Source organism: Pseudoliparis swirei, chromosome 16, assembly GCF_029220125.1.
Source record: "Pseudoliparis swirei isolate HS2019 ecotype Mariana Trench chromosome 16, NWPU_hadal_v1, whole genome shotgun sequence".
NCBI classification, from domain to species: Eukaryota; Metazoa; Chordata; class Actinopteri; order Perciformes; family Liparidae; genus Pseudoliparis; species Pseudoliparis swirei.
In genome coordinates this window covers 9822139-9848590 of record NC_079403.1, presented here as the reverse complement: position 1 = coordinate 9848590, position 26452 = coordinate 9822139, and the positions used below count along the sequence as shown (strand labels likewise).

General features: G+C 44.0%; 1 protein-coding gene across 2 annotated transcripts in view; it reads left to right on the top strand.

Annotated features, from left to right (window-relative positions):
- oxsr1b (oxidative stress responsive kinase 1b) overlaps positions 1-26452 on the top strand; it is a 37008-nt gene that overhangs the window by 1083 nt on the left and 9473 nt on the right. For both annotated transcript variants that reach the window (XM_056434031.1, XM_056434032.1), the window contains exons 2-9: positions 8697-8809; positions 13871-13979; positions 18726-18867; positions 24211-24266; positions 24484-24593; positions 24994-25095; positions 25212-25345; positions 25658-25706. In XM_056434031.1, coding sequence (XP_056290006.1) covers positions 8697-8809; positions 13871-13979; positions 18726-18867; positions 24211-24266; positions 24484-24593; positions 24994-25095; positions 25212-25345; positions 25658-25706 — 815 coding nt within the window. The remainder of the gene's footprint in view (positions 1-8696; positions 8810-13870; positions 13980-18725; positions 18868-24210; positions 24267-24483; positions 24594-24993; positions 25096-25211; positions 25346-25657; positions 25707-26452) is intronic.

The window sequence follows — 26452 nt, the reverse complement described above, 5'->3', positions numbered from 1 at the left end:
CGGCCTAGAAGGTATTTTCTTTTTACAACACAATAATTGCTTTGCATGGCCACATTTCCTCCAGTGTGACAGGAGGCATGTCACACCTTTCCTGTGCCATGTTCAGCCTTGGGGTGTTCAGAGAATGGCTTGCAGGTTGGCTGGCCTGAGGAATGACGGCAATTACTTTAGAGGTTTTGAATAGTTCCCCTCCACAAATATCTGACCCCGTTCTACCTTTGGCTGACTTCGTTTCATAAGTAGCAGGAGAATAAAGAGGAGCGTTTACCATACAATAAAAGTAGTGTCTGCTCAAATCAGTTGGTTCTGGCTCTGGTTTACTTTGACCTAAGTGGTGCCTGCTTCCTCTACAGGGAATCTGCAGGCCCTTCGTGAACCTTTTTGTATATATGTTTTATAAAAGACTGTGGCACTTTCCTACACAGCGTATGACACACATTTTCACCATGGGTTTGAAACCGGTTTGGTTGTGTTCGAGGTTGGACTACATTGTGCTCAGGGTAAATCGGTAAATTACAGGGGAGCTGCTCACCAGTTCACCCGTCTGGAAGGTCGTCTGCCTTGTCCATCATCTAAATGAGCAGAACCCTCTGTGTGAGGCTGTGTTCCCAGGCTCCTCCTGAACACGAGTTAAACTAGGAAACTCTAACTGTTTGGCATTTGCTTCTGTTCAAATTAAACCTGGCAAACACTCCTGTGGATCTCTCTCTCTCTCTCTCTCTCTGTCTCTCTCTCTGCCCTCATACTGCCGTCTTTACTTCATGGTCCCGATACAGCTTTAAAAGTTGGGCTCTAGATCTGAGTGGATGCAGTTGTCTATTTCAGGCGTCCTACTAGATCGGTGATTTTTAAAAATCTGCTGTTTCACCCCCACTCCTTCCGTTTGGTTCACATGTGGACATATTGGTGAATAGTCTTTTGCTACCAATAGATACGCTGAAGCGCTCTTGCTGTTCTCGTGTAGATCGGGGATCACACTAAATCAGAGTCCTCAGGTTACCAGCTTGACATTTGCCATCAGGATTTTCCTAAACATATTGCCCTTTTCTAAATCACAGGAGATAATTGAACTACGTTGGGGGGAAAAACTCAAGAGACAGAAGCCTCAGTAAGCCTTCAGAATTTGGTAACTTAATTTGCCAAAGAAATTGCTCAAGCTTTTAACTTTGGTAATGTGGGTTAATGTTCGGTTGGTTTATTCTCGACAGTCAGGGGTGGGTGGTGGTGTTTTGTAGTGTGTATTCAGGGAGGAGGGTGGGTAAACACAATTGCAGTATTCAGTACTTCAAGTGACCAAATGTGTTTAGGCTGCTTTTAATATAAAAATACTTTTTAAATTTAGAATTGTCTCAGATTGCAGAGGCAGGTAACATGAGTTTGTCTCTCCATCATGTTTTAACTGCTTACGGCATCACTGATTGAAAAAAAAGGTGTGTTTTTCTTTATATTGTTAATATTTAGAATGTGTGGTACGGTACAGTATGTGCACATACTTGAAAACAATTGCAAAGAGACCTTCCTGTTTTCCCAGCACAAAGTGCTACAAATCCATTGGATCTATATATTCCGGTCATAATCCCTCACGGTGATATCATCAAATTGCGAATTTTGTCTGACCAACACTTTAAAACTTTATTACATGTGAAAAAGAAAAAGCAGAAAGCCCATAACATTTTAAAATCCGAAAACAGAAAATATTTCTCGAATCTGTTCAAAGAATGACCTTAACTGTAAAATAGTGCTCATCAAAATATAACTAACTAGAACGGGCACTCGGTAGAGCGCATACCTTCGCATATCACAAGATTGGGCATTGAATTATGAACATGTTGGCATTAGTTGCATGCCAATTGGATAAAAATTGACTGCGCTATGGTAAAAAAAAGATGTTGACCTTTCCATGACCTTGACCTTTGACCCGATTGATCCCAAAATCTAATCAAATGGTCCCCGGATAATAACCAATCATCCCACCAAATTCCATGTGATTCAAGAAGATTTGACCTGTTTATGACCCTTGACTTTTGACCCGATCGATCCCAAAATCTAATCAACTGGTCCCCGGATAATAAACAATCATCCCACCAAATTTCATACGATTCGGTTCAATACTTTTTGAGTTTTGCGAATAACACGCATACAAATAAATAATTAAATAAATAAATACACGGCGATCAAAACATAACCTTCCGGCATTTTCAATGCGAAGGTAAAAATCAAAGAGAAATGCGGGTAATTTTCCTGTTGCTATTCTCATCGATGGAGTGAGTGACAGTTTCAGTTCTACTTGGTTACGCAGCATTTAAACCCTTCTAACAGGTACGGCGAGAGGAATGCAGATCTATAGCCACGTCGGGTCACCACTCCAACAGAAAGGCTTGAAGATGCTGCATGATGTGGAATGCAGGTCCACTGGAAGGTTGGTGGTCTGAGGATGGCCCTGCATACCCAGCAGAGCTATTGTTTTGGTAACTTCCCCAGAGGACTTGTTATGACATGGTTCACACCCACCTCACTGCAGTGAACATTGGATCTGACTGGACTGAGCCCACTGGAAGAAATACAAAACACAGCTTGCTTTCTCATTCTGGTCAGACTTCAGATCCTTCATGTTGGCAAATGTGGACTGGCAACTTTCTGCTCCATCTGTTTGTATCCACCAGCAACCATGTCTCCTCCCTGTTGCTTGTCCGGTCCCTCAGATAGTAAAAAACAACAATGATGTTGTCGTAAATTTATCAGAATTCCAAGCAACTCATCGGGCAGCATTTCTGTAATTTTATGTAAACTTCAAGTTTAGGACAGATTCATTTTTAGAATATTGCAGCCTGGGATGTATCAAGGGAGTACGCACCATAATTCAGTTATTTTCCCACGTGTACATTTGTCATTGTGGCTTTGAATAATATGTTTAATATCAGCCAGGTATGCAGAGGAAATGTATTAAAAGTAGGGCTGTCAGCGTTAACGCGTTAATCTATGCGATTAATTTGGCCGCGTTAACGCACTAAAATATTTTAACGCAATTAACGCAAATTTTTTTTATTTATTTTTTTTATTTTTTAAACCGCGGCAGTACGGTTTGACACTGTTTCCGTTTTTAAAACAATCATTTCTCCGCGAAAATAAGGAGCAGAAATCAGTTTAACTCGTGGATGAATCAGTCGGGTTTCCTCCTCCTTCCTCCCGTCTCCCCCTCTGAGACACAGAGGAACGGAGGGGACCTGTCGGGTGACGCGGCGCGGAAAGAACGCGACACACGAAACCTTCAACGTGATTGGTCAATCCGTTTGTCTGTCAACATTTCGGGGGGAAAAAAACCAATGAACACTCAGTAAATCACAAAGGACCTCCCACCTCACAGGTTAGGCTCATTTAGCAGCCTGTCAGTCAGAGAACCAGAGGACACGGCGCGAGGACAATGAGGCTCATTTCAGAGCTGAGATTGTTCTGGAATGTTTGATGTATAACACGTGGGGGTGTGTCACATGCAAAAGACTTTAAACGGTGAATTTAATTTATTTTGTAAAATGGAGAACATGCCCCCAGCCTCCAGAGGGTTAATGTGACATATTTGAATGTCAGTCAGTTACCAAGGCCACTGGTTCTGCTGTTCAGTGGTAAAGATGACAGGACCAATGGGGTCTCAATATACTTTTTTTTTTACTAATCTGATGTTTCACTGAAGAAACAATTTATCATCCACGATATTAAATACCTCGCTGGCACTTTATATGTAGGAGCCTCTTTGAAAACACAGCTCTGTGTGAAGTTTTGTCTTTAAAAAGAAGGGAAACACTTTTAACCTTTGTGTTGCCTTCGGGTCATTTTGACCCGATTAAATATTTAACCCTCCCCCCGCCTTTGGGTCATTTTGACCCGATTCAATGTTTCACCCTCCTGTTACCTTTATATTTACTAACATATTTTACCCTTTGGGTTCAATTTGACGCCAGCAATTAAAACCTCCAGAAAATTATTAGAATTAATATTGTTTTCCAAGTTTAAGTGTGAGGCACTTTATGTTTGTTTGTTGACTACCGAAAGAACACCGACATTAAACATTGAATGGGGTCAAATTAACCCGAAGGCGGCAGGAGGGTGTCATATTGATTCGGGTCAAAATGACCCGAAGGCATCACAAGGGTTAAACGGTGAATTTAATTTTTTTTGTAAAATGTATAAAATGAGCCCAGCCTCCAGAGGGTGAACGTGACATATTTGAATGTCAGTCAGTTATCAAGGCCACTGGTTCTGCTGTGTTCAATGTTAAAGATGACAGGACCAATGGGGTCTCAATATACTTTTTTTTTTTTTACTAATCTGATGTTTCACTGAAGAAACAATTTATCATCCACGATATTAAATACCTCGCTGGCACTTTATATGTAGGAGCCTCTTTGAAAACACAGCTCTGTGTGAAGTTTTGTCTTTAAAAAGAATGAACTTTTAACTTTTAACTTTTAATTGCGATTAATCGCGATTAATTGCGATTAATCGCGATTAATTAATCGCAATTTCAAAAGGTGCGATTAATTAGTTAATTTTTTTTAAACGATTGACAGCCCTAATTAAAAGACAATTGACGTCAGGCACCAAACTGTCCTGGTGAGGGCAGGAAAGATGAATTGGGAGGTGCTGCCTCTGCATGTGACCTCCTCCACTGAGGAGTCAAGGCCATGCTAATCTGATATAATATTGATATATAAAAAAGTAACTAGATAAGTGGATGTTACCAAGTGGAATATTTTCACCTCTTCACGAGGCCAATATTGGCTTATAATGTGAGTTCTCATTATGAGGATTATAGATCTCATGAGCAAGAACACATTTACATTGCCTCTTGGTATTGTAAAGCTCTTTGAGCTGCTTGAATAGTTTTTAATTAAAAGAGGTGGATTCTACATTCTAAAAATATAATGGCGGCAAACAACGTTCACGCTTTCAGTGCATGTTCCTGCATGTGAGCTCCTTACAGTACATACTCCATACAGCTGATGGTGTAGCACAGGGGTCGGGAACCGATGGCTCTTCCGGTGACGGCATATGGCTCCCAGACAATTTTGAGTTGAGAAAAAAAAAAAGTCTCTGCCCGCCCCCTTTAATTTCCTCTATCGTGCCAGACTACAGCAGAAGTAATTTAAGGTCCCTTTTCTTAAAGAGCACGTCTTTGTTCTTTTATTAAACTAAACAGCCGTCTGATATTGATCGTATCTAACCAGCAGCATGTCACTCTGTCTCTACGTGTCGCGTTAACACTTCTCGGCCCCCCCCCTGTAGCATCATGCAGAAATATACTTGGCTTTCATGGCTCTCCCAGTCAAAAAGGTTCCTGACCCCTGGTGCAGCACCTCCGGTTCCCCCTCAGGTAAACACTGTTCGCTCAGTCGGCACTTTCGCCATTGTTTACGCCGTTAGCCGCAAACCGCCGGCTTGCCTTCGCCTTGTTGAGAGCCAATCAAAATGCTTCCGATCTCGCACCTTATTAAGTGCAATACTGTCGCTTTGTCAGCGCCCTTCATCAGCTTATTTTTCCTGTTTTGCGATCTATCTTCTTTAATCGACTTCACGGAGCTGCACACGAATCGGAGGAATGCAAACCTTCCACGCTCTGACGTCTACTTCTGAAAGAGCAAACGTGTCAACCCGCCGGTTAAAGTAACTGCGCCCTTAAACATGTTTTTCTTCTTATAGCTATAAACTGAAAAATATGTCTGTACTGGCGGGGTGTGATTTTTGTCTCATTTATGGTCTGATAAACAGTAAATCCACAACATTCAGTGCCACATGCCAGAATCGCTGTTTTCCAAGCACCTCATGTGGAAGCTGGTTTCATCTCTTCGCACCTCGCCCACTTTTTCTGGTGCTCAGTGGATGAATTAGGCTCCGACCTGGGGGTGAAGTCACACTCTGATGGCACACCCTCATGGAGTATTTATAGCGAAGCACTTATGTTCATTGTAAAGACAAAACTCTGGCATGACCCATTCACTAATTAGCAGGTTCTAGTCTAATGCTCACGGGACTTGTTTTGAGGAAACATGCTTACAGAAAACATTGGGTGCTTCTTCCAAAGATCATGATTGTTGTGTCAATGTTTTCCCCACATAGTGATCAACTTGTCCCACCCCGTCTGCAACCCTTTTTCACTATCTAGAATAGACCTTTACATCTAGTACATGCGGGGGTGTTTGACTTTCTTTTTTGGGGGGTTTTCTTGACATGTTTTGGGTTTTTATTTAGCTTCCGACCAACGGAGAAAGAGGAGCAGGCTTTTTTATTCTCTAGGCTGTTCATCTTAAAATGTTAACAACCCTATAAAAAAGAAATTGAAATAAAATGGTGAAAAAAAACATGGCAACAAATGGAAATCGGCAAACCAAAAGGCGCCATTGATTTAATAATCCTCGGCTACGTTAGAAAACATATTTCTAGCTGGATCATCTTCATTTGATTCCACCTAATGTTGTAACTTAATCTGTAGATTTGATTTAGCCGTCGACTTCCAAAACGAGTCAAATCGCTTGTCTGTGCTCCTGGAAGAACGTTGAAGTTTAAAAGAAAAATCTGTTTCTGATTCCTGTTCTGTTTGTAATGTGACCATTTCTGAAGTAATTTACAAAAGATAAAAACCAAGCGACTGCACGATCTGCAGCCTCTATGTCGGCGCCAGACTGTTTAGCAGATTAGACGTCGGCCAGACTTGTTCAAAGCTCTGGCGCTGCTGCAGTGCTCCCCTTCTGTGAGGATGGCTCTTTCGTGGGCTTCCTCCCCATTTCGGACGGAGAGGGTGATGATGATTTTTTTTTACGTGAGAATGTCAGAGAAGTGACAATGTGTGGTTTATTTTATTTGCTAAGACTGTCTGTGTTCCCCTGATGACATAATCACTCCGTTTACAGCTTTGGTTAAAAACCTCAAAGGCCATGTGAAATATTTAATAATCATGTCACTGCATCCAAATATAAGAGACACGACGACTCCGATCAGAACCGTGTGCTACGCCAGGAAGTATATCAAATATCAAAGAGCATCAGGGCTGCGTTTACTCAAGTTTCCGACTGGCCAGCGTTCAGTCTAATTGGTTTGCAGGGCCTTGGTGCCCTTTGACCTTGCGTGCTACAAACTCATATAAGCACATATGCTCTCCAGCTTGTTCAGCCACCCCTGACGACTGGCTGTTTATTTGGAGGAATTTACACTTCAACTTGTGCAGGGCAACCGGCTCCAAGGCTGAGCTCCTCATCACTGGCCGGCCTCCAGAGGTTTGTTTGGTATTGCTGCTGGTCGAGGTGCCGGGGAATATGTATTTACAGCCCCGTTCAGCCCCATTAGTTTTGTGCAATGGTGGAGTGAGCTGTGAGTACTTGGATACGGGGGGAGTTGAGCAATGCCAGCAACACATTGTCAGAGGTTTCCAGTCAACAGATGGCACCCAGTACAGCTGTAAGGAGTAGGCTTTCACGTCCAGTATAGTCCGAGGGCTTTAAGTGACCTTTACATTCTGTCAATTACACGGAATTGAAATTGTATTGGATTATTTTAGAGGACAAGAGTTTGTGGTTAATCCCAGTCTTTGCTATATTAAATAAGTTTATGCTGTTTTGTTCTCCTCGTCTCTCGTATTGGCCTGAAGTTATACTTATGTTGAATGGAAACAGTCGAATGCTTCTATGTCTTCAGGGACAGCTTTACTTTTGAATTAGAATCAGAGAATGTTTTTTCTTCAATGTAGCTCCTTTAAAAAATGAAATCTCCACACAATGAGCACTTTGTTAATATTTGGGCATAGCGATGAAGAAGGTTAGGAAAAGCTCATAGGAAGGTGGAGCGACTCACCAGTAACTCACGCCCCAAAGCCTGGTGCCAGAGGACGATGTGCTCCCAGCAGTGTGTGTGTGTGTGTGTGTGGGGGTGTGTGGTAAGAGCACTGAGGAGCAGTGAAGTCACTTCTCACGAAGCAGGAACAACAGGGAGGATATCACAAGCTTCTACTCTGACTGTCATACATTATTCAAAATAGAGATTAGCCCACTGCTGGAGGATTTAGGATTTAATTATGATAATCTATGTGTTGTTTGGTTGTACATTACAATAGAAGTGGTGTAAATTAGCATAAACCTCCCACTAATTTAACTAACCGGTGTGAGAGCTACAATCCTGTTGTGGTATTTGGTGCTGCCAGATATGAATGAACGGCGAACCAAATGTCTGTACGGCGTAAGGACCGCGCTGGTTCCCTCTGGAGATGTCTCGTTCGGCAGAGCCACCGGGCCCAATCGGGCCCGCTTCATCAGGCAGGATTTGGGAAAGCTGATTCATGATTGATGAGCAGACGGTTAAGCCGTGACAAAGAGAAATCGGATGAACTCCTCTTAACCCTTGGTCAATTTGTCAACAAACAAAGTGCCTCACTTAAACTTGGAAAACAATAATTTTAGTAAATATAAAGGTAACAGGAGGTGACCTTGTACTTCTTGGATTTTAAACTGCTAAAAGTTAGGTTTATTATTCTAGAGTAGCCATTATTTTTTTGGACATAAGTGTTCGTGAAGGGCCAAACAATTAAAAGAAGGTCGGCCAGCCTAAGGATGTGAATATGACCTGAAACGAAAGTGCAGCATGTGCGGTTCCACAACCTGAGATGACGATGAATCCTAATCAACCTGGTAACGTGTTCTCCTGTCTGTTCTCAGGGAGCGGGGCCACAGCAGTGGTTCAAGCGGCCTGCTGTTTACCACGCAAGGAGAGGGTGGCCATCAAACGCATCAACCTGGAGAAGTGCCAGACGAGTATGGACGAACTTCTGGTAAGACGCCCACAACACTGCGGAGTCGACGCGTCTTAGACTGAAGGTCCAACTGCAACTGAATATCATTTATTTTGGTCCGCTGCAGCCGATAAAGTCTCGTAAGAAGCGATCAAGTTCCATCTTTGGCAGAGCGGACGGGTTAGCAACCCGCTCGCTTCACGTCTCGTCCCAACGGCCAAACGAACACTCAGCGGTGGGCGAGTGCACCGCTCACGCCCGTTGGCCGGCTAGTGAGATAATTAACTTAGCAGCTCAGCTGCAGCTCATTAAACGCCACACAGACATACCTGCAAATGTCACTTTGGTCGAGTTGGATGCTGGTCATCAACACTCTCTGACCATGACACGATGACACTTACCTTGTCTCTCGTTCCCCGCGGCGTAACACCGGCACTCTATCAACCTCCCAGCTGTCAATCAGACGCCAACACGCCCGTCCAGCCGGCTTTAATATAAATGAAACTTCATATTTTTCCTTAAAGATCTTTTTCTTCATAATAAAAAGTGATGAGCTATACATAAAAAAAAAAATATTGACATTATTTTTTACCCCGTGAAAAAAAAGAAGGTATGACTAAATGAGATTTCAGTTGGCCTTGGAACGTTTCCGTGACCTCGGGAGCTCGTCCCTCCCAGCGCCAGAGTTCATTCAGGGCGTTGTCTTTGTGGTCGATCCGTGTGCACGGAGTGAGCTCCATCTCTGCTTTTCATGACTCGGTTTCTCCGAGCCCCCCTCCAGTCGTCCCCATCACTTCAAACACTGCTCTGGTTTGTTCTCCGAAGAAGGGCTCCACTTACTGCCAGGAAACCATTAGACCACCGTGGGACATCCTCCTGAAGGCCGTGCGGGGTCTTTACGCCCTCAATGCAATCTTGTGCCGAGCGCCGTACATAACTTACTGTGCGACATGTGCTTTACGACTTCGCTCAGGAGGTGGAAGGATTACATCGGGCTCCTCTGCAGAGATGATCAGGTGCTCCACATGTGTTCCAGCTTTGGAGATGGCACGGAGTTTCTTGGGTGCAATATAGAAAATTGCATCTTAGCTGTCCATAACCTTTTTGTTGATGTCAGTTTTTGGTCTGATTTCCAACTGAGATCGCCAACTGTTAAATGAGCTGTTGGTAGATTAAACCACAGGAGGGATTGGTGGATTTTTCCAGTCCGCGGCTCTTCTCATCCAAATGTCTGCGAAGGTAACTTGTAACCTGCAAGCTTTTTATCCGTGTGCATGGAAGATAACTTTGAGCTAATCATTCGACAAAATCAAGACTGTTTGCTGTCCTGGCTCCTCGGGGGTGGAACGAGCTCCCCACTGACATCAGGACAGCAGGAAGTTTCTACATCTTCTGCCGGAAACTAAAAAACACATCTTTTCCGACTATACCTTGAATAAAAACAGATTCGAAATTCAGTAGCACTTGAATAGCACTTACTTATGGTATTACTTATGGTATTACTTATGGTATTTTTGTAGTTTGGCTTTCTTGAAGGAATGTTTCTTTCGTGATTCTTGTTGTTCTGAGTTTGTACTCATGGTTGATGCACTTATTCCAAGTCGCTTTGGATAAAGGCGTCAGCTAAATGACATGTGATGTCATGTAAATCATTGCTTGAGATTTCTCACTACTCACTCACAAGACTAAATCGAGGACAAACCCTTCCCCACCCCCCAAAGATATCTGGAGGATGAATTGGGGGAATAATCCTCTTGGATTCTTGGAGCAGCCGGTCACATGGAATACAGCAAGGTCGGATTTCCTGCCCGTTTACAATCATTAGCGTTAATTATTTGTCGAAACTTACGGGAAACGACATGCGTGATCCTATGTGGTAACGGCTGATTACCAACACGGTATCGAGAGATACATTTCTTTATCGCTTTAAAACAATATCGAGAGTTGGTGGTAAAAATGGTGGTTTACGGTAGAGGAACTCTGAAAGAGAAGTGATTCACACGCATATGTGTTCTCAGCATTAGGATCACATTTTCATAGGTTCCCCAATCTATTGCCGATCGGCGCTTGCGTGTCTGTGTGCTGCAGTGTGATTGGGTCGCAGTGTGTGTGGCTCTGAGTAACCGATGGTGACGTAACATTGCTTATAGTGGCTTCTCTGTGTTTCTGCCGTCAGTGTGATTCTGTGGCACCAGTTTTGACCCAGCACTGTATTCTTGTGACAATAGGTCATTTATTTTGAAAGGGACTGACTATCAGCTGATGTGATTCACATTTGAGAGGTAGAGACAGTTTTATTAGATGGACAGAATCAAAGTACATTTTATACGGTAGAAAAAACTGTTTCTATTTCATTGGCTATTTGTTGTTAGATTGAACTTTAACCTGAATCCAAACAAAGAATAATCGAATAGCATCCGCAACAGTTACTGCTCAGGTTTATTTTCTTTTTCTAAGGCTTAATTATTGATTTAAAAAAAATTCTGTCTGATGCAGTGGGGAGGGAGAGAGAAGACGTGCTAATGGTATGCACTTCATCAGTGCACAGATGATGATTATTAAAAGTCTCTTGACAATGATGTCCTACACGGGTCCAACACGGGGACTCAAGTCCACGATTTTGACTCGTCACACACACACACACACACACACACACACACACACACACACACACACACACACACACAGACTGAAGACTCGTCCTCAAAAGACTTGAAGCGTTCATTCGTTATTACAGACAGAATTTTCCGCATTATGGATACACCTGTTCCAGCTGTGCTTCTCACTTACCACATACAGTTTTTTTTTATGATTAGAATATTTACAAGAGCACACAGTTCTTCACAGATCTCGCTGCTTAATCAAGCTTTCAAAGTGCAACAGATTGATGCAATTAACTTGGACTTCTATTCATCTTTTAAGATGTATCAGAATGTTATGCTCTGAATTTAAATGTATCCACATGGTATACAAAATGGTATCGGCTCTCAATATTTTCCAAGCTATTGTATTTGCAACTCCAGGATCGTGACAGCACTGATACGGTATGCCAATAGATAAAGGAGTGATGATGACACAGCTGCTGCGTGCTTTGAATTCCTTTGAAATAGTCATGAGGGTTTCTCAGCCGACCGGATGTGATGCCGAGGATAACGGAGCGCTCGTTGCAACACGCCGTCTGAAGGCCTTGTGTATCAGAGTGAGGTCATCGCAACACCCACAACCAGACACACAGTGCTTCCCTGTCTTAGTTCTCATTGATGGTAATAATTCTATATTTGGTGGTTTTCTGGAATCCTGTAGTTGACACTTGTGATGATATTTGGCAATCACTGGGACAACCTTTAAGGGACCTGGATCTGTTTGCACCATTCACACGTGCACTACGTTCAGGACCGTTTCCGTCTCGATGGTTCGCCCGCTCCACGAACGAGGATCTATCATCAGACGGACGTCAACCGTGAAGTGATTGCCCCCGCAACGTTACTGCTTCCATTCACCACGCACTTTGCTGCAGCATCGCCGTCCGATGATCCAAGGCAAAGAGTCTCTCGCATTGTCTGCTGGAAAAGATGTGAAAACTGCTACGTCACCATTTCCTCCTTGTTATCCCATTGTTCTCCTGTTCTGGTGTTACCCTGGCCCACGGAGCTGCGATGACCTTCCTTTTCCACAGAGGAGGGGGGGGGGAGGGCAGGCTCCACTGAAGCCAGTTATAGCAGCCAACAGGCTATGTCATTATTGTTCTCCCTCAGCCGCTCGTATCCAGAGACTGAATGATAGGGGAGACGACCCGCAGAGCTCTCCGGCCAACCCGACGGACTGCAAGTTGTTCGACTGCTTGATATTTTAAAAACCGCTCTAGTTTAGGAGCAGAGGGGCTCACCTGTTGGTCCAAAAGGTTGTTTGCTGCTCAGTCTGAATGGAGTCTTGTGCTCTGATCATTGTGGCCCCGCCCCCTGCTAATGGTGCTCTGAGGATCTGTGTGCATTTAAACATGCATGTACCTTTCATGTTCCAATGGCTTTCATGCTCAGTCTGTATCCACCGTCATTAGGATTCAGATCTGTCAAGTGTTTAAACAAATTTTTTTATGGCATCATGATGTCACCTTCTTGTCCCGCCCTCTCTTGGCGAAGGCTCTCTTGGAAGGCCACGGGCTCAATAGTGATGACTCCGCTGCAGAGGCATCCTGCTGCTGATGCGACATCAGGCTTTATTTATTGATTAATGCCTTTTTAACTAATGTTTTCAGCTGGAGTTGTTTTCCGTCATGGTACAACACTCTCAATGTCTATTTTAAATAACACTGGACGTTGGGGAAATATGGTCATTTGTGGTGAAAGCCATCATTAGATGAGAAGGTCAATATTGATTTCACCTCAGTGCATTCAATAAAGAGATGCTGCAGATCTGGCACATGTTAGTAGAGCTGAACATGGAGGCTGGGAAAAAGGAGGAAATGCATCATATGATGCGATGTATGAAACTTCCTTTATTTAAGACGTGGAGCTGGGGTGGATGTCAAATAATTGTATTTTCTCCAATTTGTTACTTAAATTGAAATGTAAAATGATGTTCCTATGTAGGGTTTCTATTGTTAAATACATTCTGCATGATATTGTTTGATGTCGCCCAAGGGTGGCAGTGAGGAGAAATGTTATTCATGATTGGAAAACTTATCATTTAATTTAATTGTGTATTAATCTGTTGATTCTTTTCACAATTCATTAATTGTTTGGAATATCTTATAGAATATGTATCAATATCAATCAGAACATAAACGTCATTTAAATTGGCTTGTTTTGTCCAGCCAACAGTCCTAAAAGCAAATAAATTAAATTCACTGGTCAAATAATTGATTTGACTTTTTTATTTTCAGTTTAATTAAAGGTAGTATATTTCTATTAATAGTTTAAAGTCATATTGATAGTATTATATACACAGTATCCCCCCCCACACCTTGCTGCTACAGGATTAATGATGACGTGATAAAGTGTCAGATTACATCACTTCTTTTGGGTCAGTGTCAAAAAAACAAGTCTGTCATTAGATCATCTGAAGCGTTTGTACATTTCTGTATTTGTTGTCCTCCTACAGAAAGAGATTCAAGCCATGAGCCAGTGCCACCACCCCAACATCGTGTCTTACTACACCTCGTTCGTGGTGAAGGATGAGCTGTGGCTGGTCATGAAGCTGCTCAGTGGTGGTGAGTGCATATGTCTTCCACAGTCATCTTCCATTATCTGTCCAATCTTTTATTAAAATACCTGTGATCTTCTGCCTGTCACTCTGAATGTTTTTCACAGACCCTAGAGAGGTAAAAATATCAATCTCAGTTTTTAGAATACGAGTAATCACTTGCGGCATTGTGTTATATCCCAGTTCAGTTGGCTTTGTGCACACAGGATTTGATGTAGTGTATGGTCCTGGTCTTAGTTATATATTAAGGGGGTCCAGAAGGGCCCCTTGTGATGAGACCGGGGCAGTAGGAAGAGCGGGGCGGCTCACTGCCGGTGGTGTTGGCTGTGATTGTAGGGAATGTGACAGCACTGATCTTTATTGTGTCCCATGTGAGCTGCAGCTCTTTCCGGGCTTTAACTCCGTAACAGTGCAGGAGTTAATGACAGGGCAGAGCTAATAACAGCCCGCAGGCCGGCATTATGGCACTCATGTGGCAGCGCTGCAATTAACTCGTGAGAGGAGCACGAGGAGAAGGCCACCATGGAGAAAAAGACCTCAAAATGCGACGGTTGCATCTGCTCCCGATTGTTTTCTTCTTTTTATTTTTTTTACCAGTAAGTGTCATGTTTGTGGTTCTGGATCAGCCTGTAAGAGAGAACCACTTTCTACAGAAGACCTGAGAGGGCTGCCAGACACAAACATGTCGATTCAGGCGTCCTGTACCAAGGATTCCACAAGCAACGAGCTCTGTCTGTCGCGAGATGAAGACGGCCCGATAAGACGAGTGCCCTTCTGTTTACGAAGAGTCCCACATGTGCCCTCGCTCCCCTCTCAATCCCACTTTCAGTCTTGCACAATAAACATTTACACTCCGTTGCCACCCCAGGAGCTGACACCACTTAAGATGGCCTCTCTGGTTCCCCTCATCCGAGTTAAACAGAGGCCTTTGATGTCGCCTTTTATTGTGCAGTGTAATTAAATGATGGCCATGGCGATGTCGCCATGGAGACGGACGTCAGACGAGGTCGGGTTTCTAGAGCATCGCTCCACAGGACCGGGCATACCAGCCCCCTATAGGCCAACCGCCGTCTGCAACTCTCCTGCTAGGGAAAGACGGGTATCGGCTGCACACTCGATCTGACGAAGCCCCGACGGTGTCTGTTCGCCGAGTGCTACGTGATGACGCAACCGAGTACATTCCCACGTTTCTAAATCACTTGTCTGGATCGGCTGAGTTTCACCTCACTAAGCGTGCTGGTGGTACGCTGCTCTTGCTCTACGCTGCTCTTGCTCTACGTTTCTCTGCGGTTGATCGGTATGCCACTGCTGTTCTATTGGCTTAAGGCACTTATACAAGTTATGTCACTCATGTTGCACTTGCAGCATGACACTCGGCATGCCTCAGCAGTTGCCAGGTGGGGATGGGTGCGCTTGAAAAGCTGGGTGTTGGCCTGCTTCCAAGTGGACTCTGGTGCTGTTCCAACCACTCGACTGTGAGAGCAGACTTGTGATTTATGGCATCGTTTCAGGGAGATCGATCTGCAGGAAGAAATCTTCTAATTGATCCGTATGTGGCCACGCTTATAAGTTATTCATGCAAATCCACACGTCGGCGTGGTATTTTTCCTGATTAATAGGTCAAAAGCTGTTTAGAACTGCTTGTATCTGACTCTGTACTTTGTCGGTTCATTAAGTTCACGTCCAAGTGTGTGACGGCGATCCCACAGTAATAAGCCTTGAATCATTACTGTTCAAGAAGGTTTTGTACAGCCCCGTCTCTGCCTGTCAGTCATTATTCATAACATGCAGTCCATTTGCCGTCTACTAATGGTGCTGATGAAAAGTAATTTTTTTGTAAAAGCTCTTTGTGTCACCGGATAACTTAAATATATATGAATCAAAAGCATTCAATTGCTGCATAACCCTCCTGTTGGCACCGGCTCTCATCTCCTTCGTCCCCTCCTCCTTCCCTCACCCCTTTTACTCTCTCATCCTCTCGCTCAGTCTTGAACCCTGTGCTCTAACCAGGAGAACAAAAAGACTGTAAAGGTGATGTCGCTGGATGAAGTAGAGTTCAATTCATGTTTTTTTTTTACACCTTTAACATTAAATCCTGAGAGAAAGACAGAGATTGAACTAATCCAGCATGTATGTGAAATGCTGATTGAGCATTTTCCTGAGTCTTCGCATGCTCTACCGTGCCCTGCACTGTGTAGACGTGATTTATCTCGTGTGATATAAACTCTTATGCGAAACTCTTCCTCTGGGGCCTTCGACAGGCACCGTTTTAAACCAGGCCAACAGGTGTCATTTGTCTTGGGAGTTGTCGTCTTTTCCGCGCTAAATGGACCTTTGGATTGTTCGCCTGTCAGTCAGAGTCTGCATGTTGAAACAACCTAATGAGGCATGAAGAGTTCAATCAGAGGAATTTATAAGAGGCTGACAAGGCTGGCATTTAGTGATCCCCCCAAAGCCCACATCACGCTGTGTGTGTGCACTTCGAAGTGTTCTCCTCACAGTGCCAACTCTGCTGAAAGGAGACTTGTCAGGAAAAGGAACTATTCTCTATTTGTTTGGCTTTTCTTTGTCTTCCTCAACACTTTTCCTATTCTCTTCAAGGAAAGGTTTAACACATATGGGGGAGTATTTTTTTTTCCTGCCGCGAGTTGGATGAAAAGATTTAATACCACTCTTCTCATCAAGGTGTATAGATAATGGAGTTTAGGAGCAAGGAGTTAACTTCTCATCTTCAAATGAGTGAGCAAGGATGAGCTCCTGCTCATTAGCTCTTTTGTATAATCCAAATGTAATGTGTTGGCTCTGAGGCCTCCATCTCCCCACCTTTTAAATGTGATTCTATTCCCATAGCCTGCTTTCCTCAGACTCTTCTCCATTGTCACCTGTCACTTCCTTTCCTCCCTCCCGCCCTTTGAGACAAGGAGGTGAGCGTCAGACTGAGCAAAGAGGAGGGAGAACAGAGGAGACACAAAAACATTACGTCAAACAGGCTGCCTTTTCTCAATGAGCTTCAAAGAGCTGTCGCAAAGGAGACGCCAGGCTGCACTATCCTCTCGCTTCTTGGCAATTCTCACCCACGCACACACACATCCTCTATTTGAATGGTCATGGTTTCCTCGCCGCTGAATCCTTTTTACTGCCGTCACTGCACGAAGAACCCGTTGAACCCACCGTCTCTCTCTCTCTCCCGCCCTCCCTCCCTCCTCTCTCACTCTGCCTCCGTGTCTCGCTGCGTCTGCGACTCGCTGCAGTAACACCGTCTCGTCTCCGGCACTAAGGCCTGAAGTGATGGAGCAAATAGATAACTTCGCACTCGCAGCCTGCCGCCGTTTCCAAAACACAATCAATTTCGACCTGGGACTGTATCGCGGACAGTCTTTCAGGACCTTGAAAAGGCCGTGTCTATCATTTGGCGTTTGGGTATCACTGCAGCACAATGCCGCTTGTCAGGCAAGTGGCGTTCTTCTCGCTCCCCTGCTTCCCCCCCCCCCCCCCTCCCCGTTCACCAGCGTCGGCCAACTGTCTGTCATATCGAATACAAATGTCGAACCCCTTTTCAAAGAGATGTTCTTTATTCTGTGAAAAGTGGCACAAAGGAGATCATACACTGACTGCGGTCTGACTTGTATTCAGCAGGAGCCCGTCTGAGGGAGACATGGTGGCCTGCCAGGTCAGGGGGCAGAGCGACACTCGTTCTCCATTCAGCTCGGGCAACTGAAGACAAAGAAACAGTTGAACTCTCGACCTCAAGCGTTAACATGCACACTAATCGTGCATGCAGAGATCTGGCTAACTCCGAGCGCTTTAAAGGCACATGCACCCGGAAAGAGAATTAAATTACAGTCACAGTGCGATGGTGTTGTCACAAAGAATGTAATCCTCGAGCCGCTTGAAAGGCAGAGGAAGGACATGACTCTGACAGCAGCTGTGGTTATTTTAACTGGGCACTTTTTCTGATTGCCAGCTGTGCCTCCAACATCCAAATGAAACTCATTTGGGGGAAAAAACCCTTAAAAAAATCAATCCTGTGAGCCGATAGAGACAATCTAATTAAAAGTCAATGGACCAAGTACAAAAAAATGCCCCCTGATGAGTGACATCATGAGTCCAAGTCTCTTTGCTGTTTAGTCACTGCGGCAGTTATTTATGTCTCAAGTATCATCATAGATAGCGCAACATAAATGTTCTTTAACAGTGGGTTTACCTTTAAACAATGAATGTAAACACACATTCTGATTCCCTCTCCACCATCCTGCAATTAAAGGAATATCTAATCTAATTTATTCTTTGCCCTAACCACATTAAAAGATCAAGGTTTTGTTTATGTTAAAGGATTTTGTCTTAGCGCAGCTAAATCTTTTGTTTTTTTCTTCAATAAAATCAATCTTACTGGAACTGCGGGGGAAAAAAGCTCTTTGTGTATCCACAATCTAATTTATCCAACAAATATAATATTATACACACATCCTCCTGACTGAATGTCTGCCAATTCATCAGGAAGTTTGTGTTTCCATAATGATGTTTTAGTTTAGAGTCTGCCTAACAAATGATAAAGGCGAGCCTGAGGGGACTTTCTCATTGATCATCAGATCAGACGAGCAACAACTTATTTACCCAGCTATTATAAAGACATCCATTGCTGGATAGTTTTAATTTCTCTCGGAAATTGATGTTGACAATTGTGTTTTTCAACAAAGAACAATGAAGCCTCCCTTTTTGTAATTCTTTTTATCAACCTGTGGTTTTCATGCAGGCTCTGTGCTGGACGTGATCAAGCATATCATCTCACGAGGGGAACACAAGACCGGCGTCCTGGATGAGCCCAGTATAGCCACGGTGCTGAAAGATGTGCTTGAAGGCCTGGAGTACCTCCACAAGAACGGGCAGATCCACAGGTAACACGCCGGTACTGGAATAACACTGACGAGTCTTTCTTGACATAGCTGACTGTTTTTATATTACTGTGACTAATTGTATCATTTTGTGACCTTTATCATCATGTGGTATCTGTTGCTTTCATACTCTCCATTGTTCTGTGATCTTGTCACATATTCATTCTGTCTTAGTAAAAAAAAAGTAATTACAATATCTAGGATTGTTTGCAAATACACAAAAATGTTTTTAGAGTGTGGTTTAATGCAAAGTAAAATATATGGAAGTGTTTTCTATTCTGAAACATACCAAGGAAGTGGCATTTTAAGACGGGCACTTTTACTCCTAACGGTTAGCGTGTTCCTGGGCTGAGACGAGTACATTCCCCAATAGGAATGTCACAAGTGTTCCAGAACTAGAAGAAGCAGTATTGATGCGTGTATTGCTTACCACTAAAGGGGTTATGAAGAAAGAAAGAAAAAACTCTCACTATCTTTTTTTATCTATTTCAAAAACCGTCAGTGTTTTTTATGAAAGGAAAACAACTTTAAGTTGCTTCAATAAGTCTGTAAAGTAGACCATGACTTCCAGGCTGATGTAATCTTTAAGAGGTACAGTATGAATATGGAATGTGTGACTGGCAGATTTGCGTGCCACAGGAAATGAAATATGTCTTCTAAGCCAGTTCATGACCGGGCTAAATCCCCACTTAGGCTGTTACAATGAGCCCAGTCGACACACTGGCTGTATTTAATACTCCTGACTCACTTGTTTATCGTCTCCTCTTCTCTCCCAGAGGCACGCATGTCGGTGAGACATGCTACATGTGTAAACTAGAACGGGCACTCGGTAGAGCGCATACATTCGCATATTAGAAGATTGGGCATTGAATTATGAACATGTTGGCATTAGTTGCATGCCAATTGGATACAAATTGACCGCGCTATGGTAAAAAGAAGATTTTGATCTTTTCATGACCTTGACCTTTGACCCCATCGATACCAAAATCTAATCAAATGGTCCCCAGCTAATAACCAATCATCCCACCAGATTTCATGCGATTCGGTTTAATACTTTTTGAGTTATGCGAGTAACACGCATAAAAATAAATAAATACACGGCGATCCAAACATTACCTAAGGTAATAATGCATTGCTTTGTGGCTTGACTAAGTGCTCAGCAGCTCTCAGACATACCAACAGAGAACCGGAGAGACGGGCTTGATTGAAGACTTTGGATGAGGAATGTGCAGATGAGAATCAACATTCCTTAACGTGGCAATAAGGAAACCGCTGCATCCTATTCAATCGATGGGGGGGGGGGGGGATTTATGTGTCAATTAAAGGGAGAAACCCGCTGCAGTCGGCCTCTGCCGCAGCGTTTAAGTATCTACTTTCAGCATAATGAGACGGGGTGACCGGTCATTGCCAGAGAAGCGGAAATGTTTTTCCCAGATTCAACCTTCCTCCAACTCTGTACTGCCTGAGGAGACACACTGGGATCATCAAGAGATCATTCACTTATCACCTCTGTCCACCTCTGAGCTACGCCTTGTGAAAAAAGGAATTGTGAAGTAATGCCGCGGCACTGAACGTCATCGCCGAGCCGAGAGCGGCGACGCGGCGGTCAGTTGATCTGCTGACGCAAACGGGATCCGGGGTGACGGAGGGAGGGAAGCCTGACAGGGAGGGAGAAGAGAGAAGGAAGTGTCACATGATGCGTTCCATTAAGTGCCAAGACGGCAGGAACGCAATTAGAGTCTCGCGGCCCGGGTGTCGCCTCGGCCAGACATTCACCACAAGACTTCCACATTCACAGCAGCTCGGAGAGTCGGAGATTCAAAGGTGACACTTGTCCTCTAACTTGAGCAGCACATGATGTCAAAGGAAGAGTCTGCATTTATTTCAGTTGCATCTTAGAAAAGCAGCTTGCACGTTAATTCCGGGGAAGCCGTGTCGGGGAGAGCTCTGTGCCTCACTCCTCTCTGAAACCTCCGAGGGGACATGGGAGGGCTTTGCTAATTACTCGGTATGTAGTTTAGTAAGGATGAGGTTATGACTGCAGTCTCTGGGCGAGACTCTTGCTGTGGATTTAAAGGACAATTTTAAAAATAAAAACTGATTTCAAAAAATGGATGAAAATCAGCAGAATGGAAAAAGCAATAAGGGAATGAAGAGGCAACATCGTTTTTGGCACGGTAAAAGAGGGGAGGTATTTTGTCCCCGTGGGAAACCCACAGGGACGGAGAGTCTCATGAACCCTCTTTTACGGCCCTGTCAGCGGCACTGGGAGCCTGGCACCAGGATGTGATGTCACAGGAAGCGACCTGCTGCATTATGAGTGATCAATCTTCTTGACACTTTCATGCCGGAGCTGTTCCCGCCTGGCTTCTGCCCGGCTGTCAATTCACCAGCTCATAAATACACAAGGACCACCCATTCATTGTTCAATATTCTTTGAGGGCATAATACGTTTTAGTGTCTGGATTCATTTCTAATGAGCTTTAATGTCATCTAACAAGCCGATATAAGCATAACATGGCAGTTGTCCTTCAGGCTGAATTTCCTCCGACTATTGTAAGATGAGGCTGGATCACGAGTAGGAGGACCTAAAATGCAGCTTGGCTTTTTTCCTCTCCAAACTGTATTTCTTTGAACTTGCATGGTGCATTGTGTCACCACCTCCTCCTCTTCTTCCTCTTCCTCCTCTCCTGTGAATGTTAATGACTGTCTACACTCTGCAGCCTTTTTCTCAGGGCATTACAGTCTGCTGCAGTGAGCCAAAGCCTTCGTGGTTCTTGAAAGATGTTCAAGTTGTTCTGTTTAATGGCTTCAAGCTCTGGCTTCATTGGTTTGTGAAATAAAAACTATTGAGCTCTAATTTAACGACCTAACAAACGTAATTGTTTCTGATAACTCAATCGTGGTCGGTATGCCAGGAGCAGTTTGGGGGCCCAGTGCTTTGCTCATGGGCACCATGATGGCACCGAGCTCCCAGTCCACACAGACTGAGCCACAGCCATTACAGATATCCATCGCCATGTCAAGATATCTGAAAGATGAATTGTGTCACCCAGTGAAATACCTCAACAAATATTCGATGGGTGGGCACAACGACGTTTACAGACATTCATGTTTCCTTGAAGATGAGACCTGCTGACTTTGGTGATCCCCTGACTTTCATCTGGAACGACCAGGCGGTCCCCGTTTGTGGCTTTGTGGGAGATATCTGTAATGGCTAAAAGACGAATGCATTCCTACAGCTATTTTTTTGTGCAATGATGAGTTGGCAGGTCTTGTGCCATGGTGGTCAACTGGCCTGGACTGGACCGCTGTACCACATTATTAGCCCAGGCTAAACCCTGAATCACAAGACATGAAGACATGACTGGACTCCTTGAGAGAGGGGACTGTGGTTGCGTAAATCCAGGAAAATTATTTTCGGATAATCCTAAATTTGTCTTCCAGCCTCAGGTGGTCAACTCTGCACCTCAAGCTTTAAATCCTTAAAAAGCAACTCCTCAAAACGAACAGCCGTAAATCATCCTCGCCGGTGGAGCATGAGCGCGTTAATTCGAGCAGAGGTAGTGAGTGCAAGAAACTGGAAGCCGCTGTGACCCGATATCACGGAGCTGCGATGTCTGTACGGCCGGAGACATTTCTAACGGCGCTCTTTCAAAGGCTGTCGTGTCCATTTTACGTCCAACCCTGGTGTAAAAGTTGCATTATATAAGTTGTTTGGACAAGAGGCACATCAAAGTTTGGCCACATGTAGGACACAGACGACTCTTTCTGCCAGAGCTGATTGCTGAAAACACTCCCAGCATTGATTCAGTCAACTAAACGTCTGTGTGTCGGATCCCAATCTGCATCCCAGCAGCAATGTTGTCCTTCAGTGGGAATCCCAGTGTTTTGCTTTCAGCAAATGTTCCACATATGTGACAGATGCTGCATTCGTCCCTCTATGGCTCACTGTTTGCCTGTCCCTGTCACTACGAGATCTGTTGTATGGAGCACTCACTGCAAAAGAGGCCTCAAGTATTTAGCAGCATTTGAGCAAAGATCTGAACTCTGACCTGCCAACTCGTGAGCCTTCAGCTCATTGTGTGTCTTTAATGGGTTTGCTTGTAAAGATTGTACTTCTTGTAGCTACCTAGGAGGAGCGCTTCAAGCCAAAGTGCATTCTTCACAACCACCACAGAAAAGAAAGGTTCAGGGCCAGGTGATGTTTGCTCGTGAGCCAAGAGGATGCACGCATTTCAAGTTGAAGGCGTGCTTCAGCAGTGTTGTCTGAGACACACGCATCGTTCCGACCACCATCATTATCTCTGCAGCATTTGTCTCCTGTGTATCTTGTGTTTGGTCTGTCTGGATTGAAGTATACGCCTAAATAAAGTGGTGTAGTGAGCCTTTGTTTTTTGGATGCTGAGTCATGGCTCTTATATATACCAGTACTCCAAAGAATAGTTATTTTTTACATTCATTGAGACCAATGTGCTGAGCACTATAGGCTCGAGCTGTAAGTGTTTTACTCCAGTGCCCCCGTCTGGTAGCAATGTCAACTGCTTCCTTGTACTCTTTTGAACCATTAGTCTGCTTGTCAGTGCAGATTTAAGATCGTCTCCGGGTCATTTCTGCACATGAAATCTGTTCGAAGTAGTCTCAGGCGGTGTAATGGCCGACCACTCTGATGTTCTCCGTCCTGTCAAAGTCTTTCTGACACTGTTCTCTTTGAATGTGTTCTTTCTCTCCCTGGACGCGTGGACAGCACAGCGAGCTGACGGATGTCCTCTGTGACACGTACTTTTTTTATTTCCTTGTCTCACACTTGACCCTTCGACTTCATCTCTGAAGGTCTGTTGCTATGACAACTGTCTGGCTGGTGAGGTGGCAGTATTCGTTCTGTGCAATTGTGTTCAAGTGAGCGCGGAGGCAGACAGGCAGACAGGCAGACAGGCAGACAGACAGACAGGCAGTGAGGCAACCGTCCCTGCTGAATCCACTAATCACCACCAGGGGAGGCTGAACAGGGATGAATACATTAACTGCACATTGTGTGTGTGTGTGTGTCTGTTTGCAAAAAAGGCTAAGAAATAAAAACCCAGATTGGTGGAGTGAAAGTTGTACAGCCTTTTCGTTTCACCTACATGTTTATAATCCTGATTTTTTTTGATACATCAGTCAGCCGTCAAGTGAAGAAGAGACCCTGAGTCTGCAGAAACTGGGAGTAGAAGTAAAAAACGTCAAAGTGAATAACTGAATTACTTTGTGGTTTGATCCACCAGAGCTACTTCACTTGTTTTTCTTCGACAATTCCTCGACAGAGATGCTTATTGATTGTAAAGATTCTTGTCTTGTCTTTCACAGAGATCTTAAGGCTGGAAACATTCTGCTCGGGGACGACGGCTCAGTGCAAATAGCAGGTATTTATTCACGAGGAAACGGCTTTCAGCACCCTCTCTAGTGCGAAGAAATCCAGGTTGTTATGCTGCAACCTCATTTACCCCATTAGACCCACTGTTCATGCACAGAGGTCTAGTCTGGAGGGCATTTAACCCCTGGACGATACCGCTATTGACTCTCGGGGCCGGTGTGTGTGTGTGTGTCTAATTTTATTTCCTCTCTCTTCCTTCCCTTCAGACTTTGGCGTCAGTGCCTTTCTAGCCACAGGTGGTGACATGACTCGAAACAAAGTGCGCAAGACGTTCGTGGGGACGCCATGCTGGATGGCCCCGGAGGTCATGGAGCAGGTTCGTCATCTTTACACCGTAACCATGACAACAGAAAACTCCCAATCGCACCCAATTTTGTCTGAGCACGCGAAAAACAGACATTTCAATATAAATTGGTAGCAATAAAGTTCACAAAGAAGCTATATCTTTGTAGAAACCGGAGGCCTGTAGCCATATCTGAGCATCTCTCCTGCGATTTATCACTCAGCGACTATACAATAAGACGCCAGCGTCCAAAAAAATGTAAAGATTACTGATGATTAAATGATGAAAATTAGTACATTGCCATCTTCAGAGCGGCCATGGCCTCCGAGAGTGAATCAATTTCTTCCATGAACACGATGTATGTTTGTGATATTTTAATTTGTGGCTGACATGCCAACACAATATGAAGACGATTCCGATTCTGCTTCCACAGGTGAGGGGTTATGATTTCAAAGCAGATATTTGGAGTTTTGGGATCACCGCCATTGAGCTCGCGACGGGGGCCGCACCGTATCACAAATACCCGCCAATGAAGGTGAGAACACTGCAGAGGAATCTAGCTCGGCTACAACTGTGGAGTTAATGACCCGGGACAAACGCAGAGTCACTTCCTGTCTTTTGTGACCTTTGACCGAACGTGTCTCTGTTCAGGTCTTGATGCTGACGCTGCAGAATGACCCCCCAGGTCTGGACACCGGCATCACGGACAAGGAGATTGTGAAGAAATACGGCAAATCCTTCAGGAAGATGATCTCCTTGTGTCTACAGAAGGACCCGGAGAAAAGGTGTGGATTGTGATGCTTTCACATAGGTTCTTTCAATGTTTTAGCCTCAGAGGCAGTATTGTCAATATGTGCTACTTGTAGAAATAAGAAGATTTACATGTGCAGTCATGGTCAGTACATTATCGGAGAGTGGAACTGATTTCCATGTTAAGCACATCAGTATATCAGTGCTTTCATTGTTCTGACTGCAGTTCCTTTGTTTCCCTGAGCTTCCCTGGTTCTTGTTAACATATATTGCACATTTATTTACTATTCTTGGGAGTATAAAAGCTCAAATGAACAGATATTCATTGTCATTCTGCTGCTTTTCAGGCCGACATCCTCAGAGTTGTTGAAGCATAAATTCTTTCAGAAAGCAAAGGTAGGTGCTTGAGCTCCCTCTGGGCCTGAGACTGATTAGTTCCACAGTGAGGCCGCCTCGCCCCTGTTTCAGGCATCAGCTGAGCTGCTTGCTGAATGAGGAAGTGATCTGAAAGGCTTCTGTTTAATACTAAGCTGCTCTTTATGACTCTAGGGTGTTTTGTGTCGAACTTTTGGAATGGTTGTAGAAGGGTTCAGTGTAAGGACAAACTAATTAGTGATGCATCAAGAGTTGGAAAAAAGATTAAAGACTCAACTTGTGTCTGACCCAAGCTGAGGCCATTGCAGTACTCCGCTCATTATTGACCGTACAGAGCCGTTCCTAACAAAGTAGGGATAAGCAGTCTCTGTCCAGCCTCCGGCTGCCCAGTGCCCGAGCAACTGGAACAACTAGAGTGCCGGCTCAGCATGTTACACTGCCCAAATACGACCTGATACATGACCGTGGGCAGAAGCAAGACCTGCAGTACTCTGCATGTACAGCAGAGGGCAGATACGCCTCTTGAATAAATGAGAACACTTTGTGCCCCTGAGCCTGCAGAATGAATTCAAATGGTTATCTAGGAAGCATATCATTATTATGTTGATGAAATCTGCTCATTAGTTCTTTATATATATATATATTTATATTATATACATATATATGTATGATATATATATATTTATATATGTATTATATATATAATATATGTTTAATATATATATGTATTATATTTGTATAATATGTATAATATATATATATATACA